Below are 14,382 nucleotides of genomic sequence, written 5' to 3'. Positions count from 1 at the left end.
GCATGCTTGGTTTGGGAATGAGTGGCTGGCACCAGAGGGGAAGGGCCACAATGAGAGGACCAGACCCACCTCTGAGGGACTTTGATAGACTCCTCCTGGTAAAGACGAGCACGAGGATGAGGGCACTGAGCCCAGCTCACTGGTGCAGCCGAGGAGGATGGAGACCCACCCCACCCCCACTCCACCCCTGCCCAGAGGTCCCACGCTGAAAGCTCAGATCCTACCTGGAGGCAGAAGTGCATCAGCCCTGCCCTGGCCCCCAAACAGAGCCTTTCTCCCTCCTGAGACTTGCTGAGGTTTTGCATACTGGTTTGGAAACTGTTGGGTCACACATCTTGGACCTTGTTCCTAATTAATTCTGTGTATTTCTTATCCTCCTTGTGGCCTGGAAGCTCTAAGGTGCATAACTCGAGAGCCACGGGCACATAGTGGGTAAGGGGGGTGCCCCTTGGGGGTGGGGAGGTGTGGGGCATGCGTCTCTGACTCTGCTCCCCTTCTCTGCATCCTGCACAAGGCCTGCCTTGAGAATGTCTAGCCAGGGAAAGAGGGAGACAGGGGTTCATGGTTGGGGGTTGGGGGGGGAGGCGGAAAGAGGGAAATGAGTCTGTCTCCACCTTGCAGTCAGACTCCAAAAGCATGTTGGCTTTCTCCTCCTACTCCCCTCAGAAGCTGGGCTCTGCACCCCTCGAGGCTGACCATCCTTTCTCTCTGCTGCTCCAGGCGACTGCATTGCGCCCGGCCCTGGGTGGCTATGGGCTGCCCAGGGCCGTGGCACTGACCTGGGGGGAAAGTGGGCCTTGAACTTGGTCTGGAACATCCTGGCCAGGATGACGAGCAGCAGCGCCAGCAGCACGCTGGTTGCCGTGAACGCCACGATCTTCCAAGTGGTCAGGAGGGTCTCGTGGGTGCTGGGCCATGTTTGCTCTGCTGGGAGAGAGAAAAAAGTGGCTGTGAGGCTGCCAGGCTGTGCTGGGTGCTGGGGTACCCACGCAATTATGGCCGGATGGGCCCCCTCTCCTGCATGGGTTCATGTGAGCATTGGTGGGTGAGCATGTGCTGTGTGAGCGAATGCTTCCCCCACATGCCACATCCAGCAGGAAGGTGTGCAGCCATCACTGCAGCTTGGGGCAGGCAGCCGTGGCTATGCCTAGAAAACACTGGGGTGAGCAGGCAGGACCGGGGCAGGCAGGAGACAGCGGTGCACTGGTGCCCAGGTCTTCACCATGGGGTCCCTACCCTGATGCTCTGAGGCCAGTGGTGAGGACGGTTTGCTAGTCATTTGTTATCAAGTAGGAAGCACTATTCACTAGAAGGACTGATGCTGAAGCTGAAGCTCCAGTATTTTGGTCATCGGTTGCAAACAGACGACTCACTGGAAAAGTCCCTGATGCTGGGAAAGATGGAGGGCAGAAGGAGAAGAGGGCGTCAGAGGATGAGATGGTTGGATGGCATCACCGATACAATGAACATGAACTTGGGCAAACGCCGGGAGACGGTGAGGGACAGGGAGGCCTGGCGTGCTGCAGTCCGTGGGGTCTCAAAGAGCTGGACACAACTGGGTGACTGAACAACAGGAAGCAATGAAGCCTGCAAAAGGCTTATGTTTTCTGAAGTGAGAGCAGGTCTTGCCCATAATTATAGCATCTATGTTCTGATATGCATCCCTGAGCGTAAGAGAAAGGCAGAGTCTTACACTGCTTGGGTCACACCCTGGGCTTGTGTCCTTGTCAGGGGAAGGGGTCAAGGCTGGGAGAAGACAGAGTCCACAGTGGCCGGCTCCTTCCATGGGGGCTGGGGTCTAGGGACCCCGTTCAGAGGGTCAGCATGTTAACCTGGGCACGGGTGGGTTGATGCTCCCGACCGGGGTCGGGAAGCATCGGCCACATGGAGCCACAAAGATGAACTTCTATATCCTGTTCCTAAAACTGTGTGGGCGAAGAGGGCGGGGGCCCAGGACATGCCACTGGCTGCTGCGTGTAGTCTGAACCTGGCCCAGGGACGCTCTCCACATGCTCACCTGACTTGATGCAGTAGACCTGGTAGGATGGGAACCACTCCCCATACTGGCAGGTAATGTACTTGTAGTCACTGGTGAGACTGTAGCCAGGGTCGCAGTAAAACTCCACCACGGTTCCGTGGTTGTAGCGCTTGCAAGGTCGTGGGTGGCAGATGAAATCGCCGTGACTCACCATTGGAGGTAGCGGACAGACTTGGGCAGTTGGGGAGAATAAGAGTTTCAGAACCACACACTTATCCTGTCCGGACCCTCAAAACAGAGATCTAGCTCGGAGAACACCTCAGTCGGAGATGTGCTTATACACGAATCATCATTCTAGTGATGCTGAGCTGTCCCCAAGATTGTCTTGACTCCCGTCCCTCCACGTGAGGTCAGACGGAAGTCTGTGACCAGATTCTGAGCACGTGCGGCTGTCATATGGCATTGTAAGTTACATTGTAAAAGAGATGTTCACCTTCCATGGCAAAGAGTATGCCTACCTAATAGATAGCATTAAGCTACTCTATTAATAACGCATGCTATTATGTGCCAGACAACCTAGTAAATAAAATTAAGATATTTATGGGCAAAATTGTCACCGAGACTGAGCGTGTTTCTGCAGCTACGGGAGTAATCTGGGACTGTCCAAATCCCTGGGTGTCCCTGGCCTGATTCTCAAATGTCCTCCTGGAATTTGGGCAATGACACACAGGCGGCTCTGTGCAGGCTCAGGCCACAGCCTCCCCATCACAGACCCCCTGACTAGTGGGGAGGAGGCCTGGGACCTGGACTTGGTTCTGTCACCAACATGCTATGTGAGCTCACAAAGGTCACTTAACCCAACCGAAGCCTTGTTTTTCTCCTCTGTGAAATAGAAGCTTATTCTGCCCTTGATAATTTTTTTCTGACCCTCATATTCTATGATTTTTAGGGGGAGAAAAAGTTGCTTTGTTTCCTCTCTTGAACCTGTCAACTACCAATTGGCACTTGTCAAGGGCATTTGCCAGTGACTGAACAACAAGATGGGCATTTGCCATCTGCCTCCGTGGAGACTGAGCCCTGCGCGGCTGCAGCTACTGACCTTCAATGCCCCCTGAGGGAGTTCAGGGTGGAGCGAGGCACTTTGTGCTCCAGGGAATCTGATCAGACCAGTCTTTAGATAGTTGGATATTTTCAGGAACTGATTTCATGATCTTGATTTTTGCATCTCTTCATATCTAGAAAGGGCTTCCGTGGTGGCTCGGATGGTAAAGAATCTGCCTGCAACGCAGGAGACCTGGGTTCGATCCCTGGGTCAGGAAGATCCCTTGGAGAAGAAAATGGCAACCCATCCCAGTATTCTTGTCTAGGAAATTCCATGGACAGAGGAGCCTGGCAGGCTTACAGTCCATGGGGTCGCAAAGAGTCATACATGACTCAGCAACTGACACTCCCAGGGACACTCTCATATCTAGAAAAGCTCTAGATTCCTTCATGGTGACATCAGCTCCTTGTGACTAGCAGAAAACCTTTTGTAAAGTAAGTGCTTGACTGTATCGAACTCCTCCCTTCACCAAAATCTTATACATTGACCTTCCCCCACTGCCTCTTTGGAGCAGTCTCTCAGAGCTATCTTCCTGGCTGCAGTCCTCATTTTACTCCAAACAAAACTTTACTCAAAATTCTCACATTGTGTACTTTTGTAGTTGACAAACCCAAACTCTGGGATGCAAGATAAGGACAGTTCTAACTCTGGATCCAGAAAGATCGTTTCTGTGGAGTTGGTGCTTTTTCACCTCTTCCCACAAAGAGCTCCCTTTCCTCAACAAGAGGAGCTGCCATGGCCCTTAAAACACACCTCAAGAAACAATCACAGCCCAGACCATCGAGGCCAGCTACAAACCCACACCTGTGGAAACCGCTATGAGCTTTTGACCAAAATAGGGAAGAGTTAACTTCTGAGCCTCTTCCCAGGCGCACGCAAACCCTGGCCAGAGGAGATGCACAGGCCGGCCTCTCAGCTCACCCCATGCAGCCGTGTCTGCAGGGAGCTGCGCGCCCCACTCGGGCCGCTGGAAGGCATGTCTGGAGGTCTCTTCCAGCAGCAACCTGGGCCCCCTGGAGACGGCCAGCTAGATGGGCCCACCCAGTGGGGATGTCCCATGGTTTGGGGCCTGGACACTATCTCTCATTCTGCAAAGGATGCTGCAAGGCAGTTCCTGCTGGCTTTTTTCAGAGTTGGGGAGACAGAAACTCAGAGAGGTCAAGTCCTCCAGGAGTGGCTAGAGGAACAGGAAGGAGCTTGGGCTGAGTTCTAGCTCAACTCCTCACCAGCCTAGTGACCCCAAACAAGTCACTTCTTTCCTCCGAGCTTCAGTGGTCTCATCTGTGAAATGGGAGCGTCTGAGGGTTGGGAAAGGCTGGCCAGGCCTCCTTTCAGAGCTGACATGACGTAAGTGGGCAGCTAGGGACAACCAGGACTCAGGAATCTACAGAGAAGGGTCATAATGAGGCAAGTGCCTCTGCGGGTGATGGGAAAACCAACGTGGGCAACAAGGCTCCTGAGATGAGCAGAAGCAGGAAGTCACTGCCGCCAGTGGGCAGGCGGGATGACAGTGTCCTGTGGAAGTTGGAGCTGTGAAGGTGTATCTGGTGGGACCTGGAGGCTGAGGAAGCTCAGACACTGTCAGAGATACGCACCCCCTCAACCCTGATGGGGCAGAGAGGATCAGCGGGAAATGCCCCAGCTTCTTCCCTGCCCACACTCCTTCTGGACAAAGCCAGTGGGGAGGCAGCTGACCAGGAGGTGGTAGGGGAAGGTCCAAGACAGGGTCTGAGGCCCACAGGCCTAGGGCATGCTCCCTGAATGGTGGCTGGCAGGTGACTATGCCTTAGGTCCCATGGGTGGACACTGGCAGAGTAGGGACCGGGGCTCTGGCTTTCCAGGGCATTCCCATCCTGGCAGATGCACGCCCTCCATAGAGCTGCCCAGGGCCGTGGAGTCCCATCACCTGATGCATTTCCAGTTCCACAAGCTAGGGCTTCTGCCAACTCCACTACCTCCAGGGTGTTCCATGCGCCTCTCCAGGAGGTGATCAAGGCAGCAGGAGAGGAAAGGGAAGGGAAGGATGAGGACAAGCGAGAGAGAAAGACCAGCATTGTGAGCTGGCCCGGGATGCCAGCTGAGATTCGTAGCAAAGACCTCTCCTTCTGCAATGACTCCTCCATGAAGAACACAGTGAAGGGAGAGTGTCCACATGCATCCAGCCCAGGGAGGGGCCGCCAGGCTCTCAGAGTCATCTTCCTGGTGTAGGGGATGCCTTGGCTGCCAGAGTTAAGGGGAGCTCCGATGTTCCCTGTGTGGTCAGCCTGACAGAGATGTCTGCCACTTCAGCGGCCTCCAGGGCAGCCAGGTTCCCGTGGCCACCAGGGGCTCCCCTCCTCTGCACCTCCCACCAGTGCCCTCCAGAGGCTCACGGGGAGGCTGGACCTCTGCTGGGAGAGGAGGCCCTTTCCACGGTTAATGGTATACAGCGCAGTAGGGCTCTCCTGATAGGAGCCTTCCAGACAAATCCTCAAGGGTCCCCCTAGGATGAGAAAATCACCAGAACATTTTCAAGGCCCTGAAAACATCACAAAAGGTCAGGAGAGGCCTTATGAATATAAGCAATTGTGTTCTGTTGACTAAAAATTGTCGCTCTCCACTTGATTCTACAAGAATGAAGGCACTAGCAACCGCAGTCGCTGATCTTCCACATGGGAAAGGGATTCAGGGTGGAGAACAGGAATGAAGCACTCTGTCCTCCAGGACAAACTGGCAGAACAGGCCTTCAGACAGTTAGATATTTTCAGACTTTATGAGCCTAATGTCTTGCATCTTCTCACATCAAGAAAAGCATTAAAATCATTAATGGTGACATCTGCTCCCGGTGACTGGCCGCAGCCTTCTGCCAAAATGTGTGCTTGACTGCATGCATCCCTTGTCACCAAAATCACGTATGTACTGACTGCCCCTCTGCTCTTCAGAACAGTTCCTTGGAGCTACCTGAGAGTCCGTGTCCCAGGCTATCATCCTCATTTGGCCCCAAATCAAACTGAACTCACAGCTCTCAGGTTGTGCATTTTTTTTTTTTTTTGTCAACAGTTTTCAGCAGCATTTCCCCTCACTTGGAGGATAAAGAGCTGTTCAAATCATCACCTGGACACTGAGACAGGTGGTCCCTGATATGCTGAGGAAGGCCTGGGCTGACTGGATCCTGTATTCAAAAAAGGAGGTGGGTGATACAGCTCGTGCATTGGGGCATGGAGGGTCCCAAATTCATGTTCAAATCCCAACTCTGTACTGCCAAGTTAGGGGGGTTAGGCAGTTTGCTTAACTTTTTAGGGCTTTAGCTTCCCCACCCATGTAGTGAAGGAAACAATTCCTAACTTCTAGGGTTGTTGTGAGGATTAGAAAGTGCATGGAATGTATGTAACACAAAAGTCCAGACCACAACGGGCACTTAACAAAGAACAGCGCTCAGTGTCACCAGCGTCCAAACCTGCTGGGTGCCCAGGCCACCCGCCTGCACCAGGCACTACCAGGCCCTGTACAATCAGGATATCTGGATTGTAGCAGGTGGGCTCCAAACGTTCCTGGAGGGAATCGGGAAGCATCTCACCAGCAGGTTTTCTCAGAGGCCAGATAAAAACCATCCAGGGTAGAGGCTTTGACTCTGAGAACGTCATAATCGGTTGCTAATAGAGATGCATTTGCCCCCTAAGTAGAAACATTTATCTTCATACTTTGCAGTGATTCTAGCAATTGCACCTGGCCGGCCATCAACTTTGCTGAAAAGGAACCCCCTATGCATCCTGGTAGGGACAGAAGGTGGGGAGTGTTCTTTTAACTTGGAAGTTAATTATAAACTTGGGAAGCTTATTTCAAAATAACAGTTTGGGGTTCTCTTGAGCTCCGGGAGCTCCTCCTCTCATTACAGGCTCTCACCATGGGGTTAAAGGCTTCCCTGGTGGCTCAATGGTAAAGAATCCACCTGCCAGTAAAGGAGATGCAGGAGACACGGGTTCAATCCCTGGGTCGGGAAGATCCCCGAGAAGGAAATAGCAACCCACTCCAGTATTCTTGCCTGGAGAATCCCATGGACAGAAGAGCCTGGCAGGGTACAGTCAAAGGGGTCACAAAGAGTCAGACACGACTTAGCAACTAAACAACAATGCCATGGGGTTAAAGTGAGTCCTGCTACCCCTCCCTACTGTCCCTGAGAGGCAGACAGGACGTTAGCACAGAAACAACCCAGTAGTGCCTAGAATTTCTGGAATATCAAAGGGCAACTGCCCTTCCTTAGCACTCACTTAGGCTCAGTTGGAGGCTCAGGCCTAGCAGTTGCTAGTTTTAGGCAAAATAATAACCCGCGAAAACCCGTGGGTGGTGTGAACAAAAATTCTCCAGCAATTCTATTTTTTTTCTAATTGTTTCTCACAACTTTAGAAACTATTAGCAACAGTTATGGGTTTTGTGAAACTTGAAGTCTGAACCTTGAGTGGCTGCAGGCAGAATGCAAGTGAATTGGCTGAGGCTCGGCTGGAAATGGACCATAATGACTGTCTACCTGGGGTCACTGCTCTGCCCCTGGCATTGTGATGAGGGCGATGGCTCCTTCCTGATGAGCGGGAAAATTCCTACCTACCCACATGGCTGCAGAGTACAGTTACCACCATAGCTAGTCCCTCATGGGCTAGACTGAGGGGCAGAAGCTGGGGTGCAGGGGCCTGGGAACCTCAGTCTGCCCTGGGATGGCCAGAGTTGGGGCAGGAAACGTCAGGCACAGGCCTATGATTTCTCCTAAGTAAGCCGTTCTTCCCACCCAGCCTCCTCAGCGCCCCTCCAGCAGCCTCCTCTCTCCTCTAGGAGCCCCCCTCACCCCCTGCTGAATGTCCTTCCTCACCCACTTCTGGCTATTTCCATCTATTCAGGTTTAATTCCAGCACAAACACCAGCTTCTTCACCAAGCCCTCTGGACCACCCAGCGTGATCTCAGAATTCCCAGGCACTTTGAACATTTTCTATTCCTCCTACTTGCACAGATCCATCAACTCTCTCAGAGCAGGGACTGTGTCTTGTAAACTGTCACTCCTACAGCATCCTGCACTATTTTTTAATAAACACCTGTTAATAAAGTGAATGAAAACTGCAGTCTTCATGATAAGCCAGAGGCCGCCTCCTCCCCCATCACTCTCCCATGAGCAAAGAGAGGCCATTTTCATGCTATTTCTGGTCCCTGTTCTTTAACAGGGGAAAACGTTGAGATGCGATAATAAGTTAATCAAAGCTTCATGACAACAAAGCACAATACAAAGACTTGTGGCTTCCCAGGTGGCTCAGATGGTAAAGAACCCATCGGCCAGTGCAGGAGACATGAGAGACATGGGTTTGATATCTGGGTCAGGAAGATCCCCTGGAGAAGGAAATGGCAACCCACTCCAGTATTCTTGCCGGGAGAATTCCATGGCAGAGGAGCCTGGTGGGCTACAGTCCTGGCAAAGAGTCAAACAAGACTGAGTGACTAACACTTTCACATACAGATGTCTTAGTAAAAGGCGACAGGGCTTTGCCAGTCCTGACTGTAAGAAATACACTGATGTATGGCCAAGTCCCTTCGCTATTCACCTGAAATTATCACAACACTGTTAATCGGCTATACCCCAATACAAAATGTGTTTGGTGTTAAAAAAAAAGAAAGAAAAGAAATACACTGAAATAAAGAGGTCAAGGTTCCTAACACGTTTGGGACAAGGCTGTTTGTCTCCTCCCACGATGCACCTACCCAGTGTGCAGATCTGGAACAATAGGGTATCTGGTGAAATGTATTGTTTAACTTGAACATCCTTTAATGCAATTGGACAGCATTTAGAGCAGAGTTGTGGGGTGCTAGTTGAGGAAAGGTAAATGTGGGGGTGGGGAGAGAATTAAACCCAATGTTAAAATTCAACAGCTGCCAATCTGAGGCATGGCCAATGAAGCATGGGGCAGGGGTGGGGGGATGAGAGAGAAGATGCTCAGGATTTCCTCCTGAAATATGGGTACAAACAAAACACGGGAAGATTCTATTCCTCAGCTGGAAAAATCCCTACAGGCTCATCAAAGAGCGAAGTTTTACAGACCTGGCCCAGTGACAGCCATGGGCAGTGGCCTCCATGGATGGGCATCAGTGGGTCCAGGGTGGCCCGGATGCTCTGTGCTGGACCAAAGCTCACACACCTAGATTCAGAAGGACTGCTCCCCTGGAAACCCACTCTTTGGTCTTCCTGAGAGAAGACAGCCCACCCACCATCTCCCCTTTACAGGAGCAGCCTTTACAGGGTCAGGAGAAATCAGATTCCTTTCTTAATATTACACAGCATCTCAGCAAACCCAGAAGAAGCCAGGGTTGAGTCCCACAGAGCCTCTCTGTGGGGCTGCAGTGGCACTTGGGGCAGGCAGTGCTTCCTTCAGGGACTGGCGGTCCCATGAACCACAGGGGTTTAACTCTCTGGCTGCCCAGGAGATACAAGCAGCACCTCCAGGGCACTGGAGCAACCCCAAATGCTCCCACACATTGCCAAGGCCCCTAGCATCACTCTTAGAGTCTCCTCCTGCCCCTCACCTTCAGCTCTGGCCCCAGAAAGAGCCCTTTCTTCCTAGCTGGCAGGATGCCTGGCGGTAGGGGGTAGGAAGAGAGAAGGGAAGGGCTGCCTTCTCTTACCCAAGTCGCCACGTCCATCTCTCCAGTCTCTGATGGTTCCTACAGCAGACTCCTGTCTTCTTCTGGTGAGTGTGGCTGACCACAGGACGTGAGGGTGGAGGGGTTGGAGGCCTCCACGGCCAGGCAGCATATGGCACCTTGTATATGGTGGGCCCACACCATGCGCTCACCAGTGTGTGGCTGGAGCATTTCCATTTGCTTTCACGCAAATCAACCCCAAACAGCTTCTCTCCTCTCCTTCCATTCATCCAGGTCCCTACACCCACTGTCTGAACTCGCGAAAGGTCAACTCAGCCTATTGCCTGAAGGGAAAGGAAGCTGGAAAGAAAGGCTGATGTATGTCTAAGTACAGAAAAATCAATGATTCCTCGACCACCTCTGTCTGTTTTGCATTATCAGCACTGGGGCACCCGCCTGGGCATAGATATAGGAAGCGATTTTACTCGGACAGGCTGTATTTCAGACCCTCTGAAGGAAAAGCCTCTTCACGTTCTTGTTCAAGTATCCTGATTATATTCTTTCGCTCCTCTCTTTAATTTTTAAAAATATATTTATTCATTTGGCTGTGTTGGGTCTTAGTTGCAATACATGGGATCTTTCGTTGCAACGCACAGATTCTCTAGTTGGGGTGCTCGGGCTCAGTAGCTGCGATGGGTGGGTTTAGTTGCTCTGCAGACTGCAAGATCCAAGTTCCCCAACCAGGGATTGAACCCATGTCCCCTGCACTGCAAGGTGGATTCTTAACCACTGGACCACCAGGGAAGCCCCTTGCTCACTTCTTAATTCACTTGCTTATATATTTTTGGACCACCACTGAGACTAGATAAAGAATCGATTCTGTCCTCCTGGGGCCTAGGAGAGACAGAGGATAAGTGAGTAAACAAATGACTATTGATGTGCCCGGAGGAGGCCTCGCCTCTGTTTGCTGGAAAAGACGTCAGCCCCATGTTAAGTTTCACACACAGGAGGCGGCATGGGCAACCTGCCCCCAAGGGTCTAGAAGGCACCTAGGACCAAAGGGAGTTGGATGTTCTTTTACACATAAGAAGATCCCAAATGTAAGTTGGTCCTGGCAGGGGATTAGAGAACCAGGGGTACAAAAACTTAAAAAAGGGCCAGGCCATCTTGCTCCCTTTAGGGATGCAGAAGGACCAGAGGACAGTGGCTGTGTGCACCCCACAATGAAGAAACTGATGATCCCCCAGAAATCAGAGCAGCTGAAGCCAAGGACCCTGATCTGGAACAGGTGGTCAAGGACGTATGGGGAAGAACGTCCCCGGCAGAGGGTGTGACACACAGGGGGCTGGAGGCTCGAAGGGAGGAGGGGACGGTGGCCGTGGGTGACAGGACAGGGGAGGGGGTTGCATAGCGAGGGTGAAGAGGCAGCCAGGGCAGTGTGGGGGCGGCCCCCTGGCAGGAAGTAGAGATTTTATCCTGAGTGTCAGGGACACTGGGAAGAGCCGGCATAGACCTGTCTTCACCAGGAAGTGCCAGCTGCTCTGCGGAAGCCAGGGAGCAGGGATGGAGGTGAGGAGGCTGTCAGCTAGCTGCTGCCACGACCAGGTGACAGAGGACGGTGGCCTCCTGGACCCGGACGTGGCAGGGACACAGTGAGAGGACAGTGATGGAATCTCTTTTAGAACCGTCTGTTTCTACAACAGGACCTGCTGAGAGATGGAGTTTGGGGCCCAGGGAAAAACCCAGGATGACCCCAGATTTCTGCCCTCAGCACCTGGTAAGACGGTGATGCTGTCCACCACGTCAGGTTTTTGTTTGTTCTGTGTGAAGTGAGAGGTAGTGAGAGTCTGGCTTTGCACTGGTTACGTCTGAGCTGCCAGTGAGACAGTTATCTAGGTGTTGATCAGGCAGCAGGAGAAAGTGCCTGTGGTCAGTAAAGAACTCAGGCATGGGGGAGTTCCCTGGTAGCTGGGTGGTTAGGCCTCAGGGCTTCACCACCATGGCCTGGGCTCAATCCCTGGTCAGGAAACTGGGATCTCACAAGATACCTGGCAAGGCCAAAAAAAAAAAAAAAACACAAACCCGAAATTCGGGAGTGATGAGCTTAGAGATAAGACTCAAATCCACGAGACTGGGTGAACTCGCCCAGGAAAAGAAGGTAGAGAGAAAAGAGAAGGGGTCCCCATCCGAAGACTGAGAAATCAGATGCGGGTAAAAGAGACTGGCCGGCTAAGCAGACGGATGGACCGTGCATCATGCACACAGGCTCAGTTGCTTCAGTCGTGTCCGACTCTGAGACCCCATGGATTGAGGGCCCACCAGGCTCCGCTGTCCATGGCATTCTCCAGGCCAGAACACTGGAGTCAGTTGCCATTTCCTCATCTAGGGGATCTTCCTGACCCAGAGACAGAACCTGTGTCTCCTGCAATGTAGGCAGATTCTTTACCACTGAGTCACCTGAAGCTAAGATTGGAAAACTTCTGAGCAGGAGGAGGAGTTTCCAGCAAGCTGAGAAAGATGGAGACAGGATAGGGACCCTGGATTTGGTCACATGGAAGTCCCTAGTGGCCTTGAGGTAAGTGATTTCAGTAGAGTGGTGAGCGGCCAGAGGAAGAGGGGCAGTGTGAGCTGAGGAGGGGTGTGATGGGAATGACAGAGCTAATAGTCTAAGGGGAGACAGGCTGCACAGGAGCAGCCGATAGGATGGCTGGAGGGCGGGGTGGGGACCCTGCCCACCCCCGTAGGAGCTGTGGACCTTGCTTATGTGTCCTCTGTGGGAGCGGACCAACACGGAGGACCAGGCTGGTGATGCAGGGTTGGAGGAGGAACGCAAGGTCATCATGAAGGTGAAGGGACCTCTGGTCCTCTGTCCATCAGTGGACAGACTGGCCTTTGACAGGAGCGGGAAGAAACCAGAGCTGGACACAGGGATGACTGGATCAGAGCCAGAGTAATGGAGACGTGGGGAACTTGTGGTCTGAAGGCTCTCACTCTCTGAAGGCAGTGTGAGGTGAGGCATCGCTTGGGGAGGGGAGACTTAGAGCTGAGAACTGTACATCCCTTATCACAGTCCATCACCCATTTATATATTTAATTATGTGCAGAAGAGGAAAATAAGGTTTAAAAATAGTGTGTGTGACTCGTGAACATTCACAGAAATTATTTTGAGGGGGGCGGATAGAAGAATGTAGAACATGACAAATGCTAATTATTTGTTTTAATCCTTCTGAGCCATGAGCCCAGGTATTTGGATTGCCTGTTTCCATTCTTAGTCTTTCAAAGGTTTGTGCACCACCCAGCCCCGGCTGGTCCTCACATAGGGAGGAGCGGACCCTTCAGTGTGTGTGCCCAGATCCATCCCACAGGGCTGCCAGCTGCTCCCACAATCCCATGGCCGCCTCCTTCCTGGGCACAGAGCTGTCTGCACTGCCCAGCATCCTTTGTTTCTCTGTGTTCTCGTCAATGGAATGTGAGCAGAAGTGATAAATCCTCCTCCAGGCCTGATCCACAGAACTCTTCTGACTCTAGAATGAGACAACCCCCGCCAAGGGGTCCTTAGCAACTGCACCTCAAAAACAGTAGAGGCTCCACTGGCTCCTAAATGACTGCATGCAAAGGAGGCACTGGCTCACCCCCACACACTAATTCTGCACGTGAAAATGAGCTTCTATTTTGTTCGAGCCAATATCCTCTTTTGGGAAACTTGTTCTGGAATGAGTCTACCATACATACAGTACGGAACTCGCTTTCCTGCAGCTCACTGCTGAAAAGACAGGCACCCACCCTCCCTGCCATGTTAGCGCTACACCTGAAGAGCATCTTAGTGAGTTCAGTCAGTGGTCCTTCAACCCTGCCCATCAGCTCTGTCTGATCCATCTGGGGTGGGTCCTGGGTGTGGACAGGTCTTCAAAGTTCCCCAGGTGCTTCTCCTGGGTGGTCAGAGTTGAAAGCTGGGGAGATGAATTTTCCTCTGTTCTTGCCTTCGGGGATGGAGGGCTTACAACATGCAGTAGAGCCAGAGAATTAAATTGCTATGGTGTCTGGTTGGAGTCTTTACTTCCACGAGACCCTTGTTTTCCAACTGCCGTCCATGGACCATCAGCTTTGGGATCAGCCAGAAGTTTATTAGAAAATGCATAATTTAAAGCCAAACCCCAGGCCTCCTGAATCAGAAACTTCATTTTAGAAAGATTCCCAGGTGATTCACACACACAGTCCAGCCTGAGAAGCACTGCCCCAGACCACGAGGAAGCTTTGTAGCTGAGGTCAGTGGTGATAAGGAGAGAGAAGTCGCTCTTAATATAGAATCTGGCCCTCAGCTGGCCTGGAAGAGCACAGGGAGGTGGTGGGACGGCCGGCGATTCTGTCTCAAGTCCAAAGGCATCACTATCTCAAGACCAGCAGCATGATGTGCAGCAGCTCTAGAGAACTAAGAGAGCAGGCACTGCTCTACCCACGGACGGAACCAGGCGAACCTCTGCCTCCAGGGCTGCTGCTGGCTTCCAATAGTCAGAACTGCCACTGTACTGGCTGGCTCCAAGTCTGGCGGTAATGATTCCAGGAAGCTGGCTGGCACCCTCCGTGCCAAAATCATAGCTGTTTCCAAGGTTACATCCAAAACCTTGCTTTCAGCTCAGGGAAAATCAATAAACATTATCCCGCATGTAACATTTTCCACTTTTGTTTTGTTGTAACAACACCAAAGGC

The 14,382-nt window shown here is 52.2% G+C and overlaps 1 protein-coding gene across 5 annotated transcripts in view; it reads right to left on the bottom strand.

Moving 5' to 3' along the window:
• The window catches only part of SUSD4 (sushi domain containing 4), a 142,029-nt gene that overhangs the window by 5,235 nt on the left and 122,412 nt on the right, over nt 1-14,382 (bottom strand). For 4 of the 5 annotated variants that reach the window (XM_055419830.2, XM_055419832.2, XM_055419834.2 and 1 more), the window contains 2 exons: nt 2,018-2,209; nt 780-927 (listed from right to left, as the gene is read on the bottom strand). In XM_055419830.2, the coding sequence (XP_055275805.2) occupies nt 780-927; nt 2,018-2,209 (340 nt within the window). The remainder of the gene's footprint in view (nt 1-779; nt 928-2,017; nt 2,210-14,382) is intronic. The other variant, XM_055419831.2, reaches the window with a different exon arrangement.

This window comes from Moschus berezovskii, chromosome 17 (assembly GCF_049115385.1).
Source record: "Moschus berezovskii isolate FMDL1 chromosome 17, NW_MosBer_1.0, whole genome shotgun sequence".
NCBI classification, from domain to species: domain Eukaryota; kingdom Metazoa; phylum Chordata; class Mammalia; order Artiodactyla; family Moschidae; genus Moschus; species Moschus berezovskii.
The sequence above is the reverse complement of the archived record's forward strand: the minus strand, read 5'-3'. Positions and strand labels throughout refer to the sequence as shown.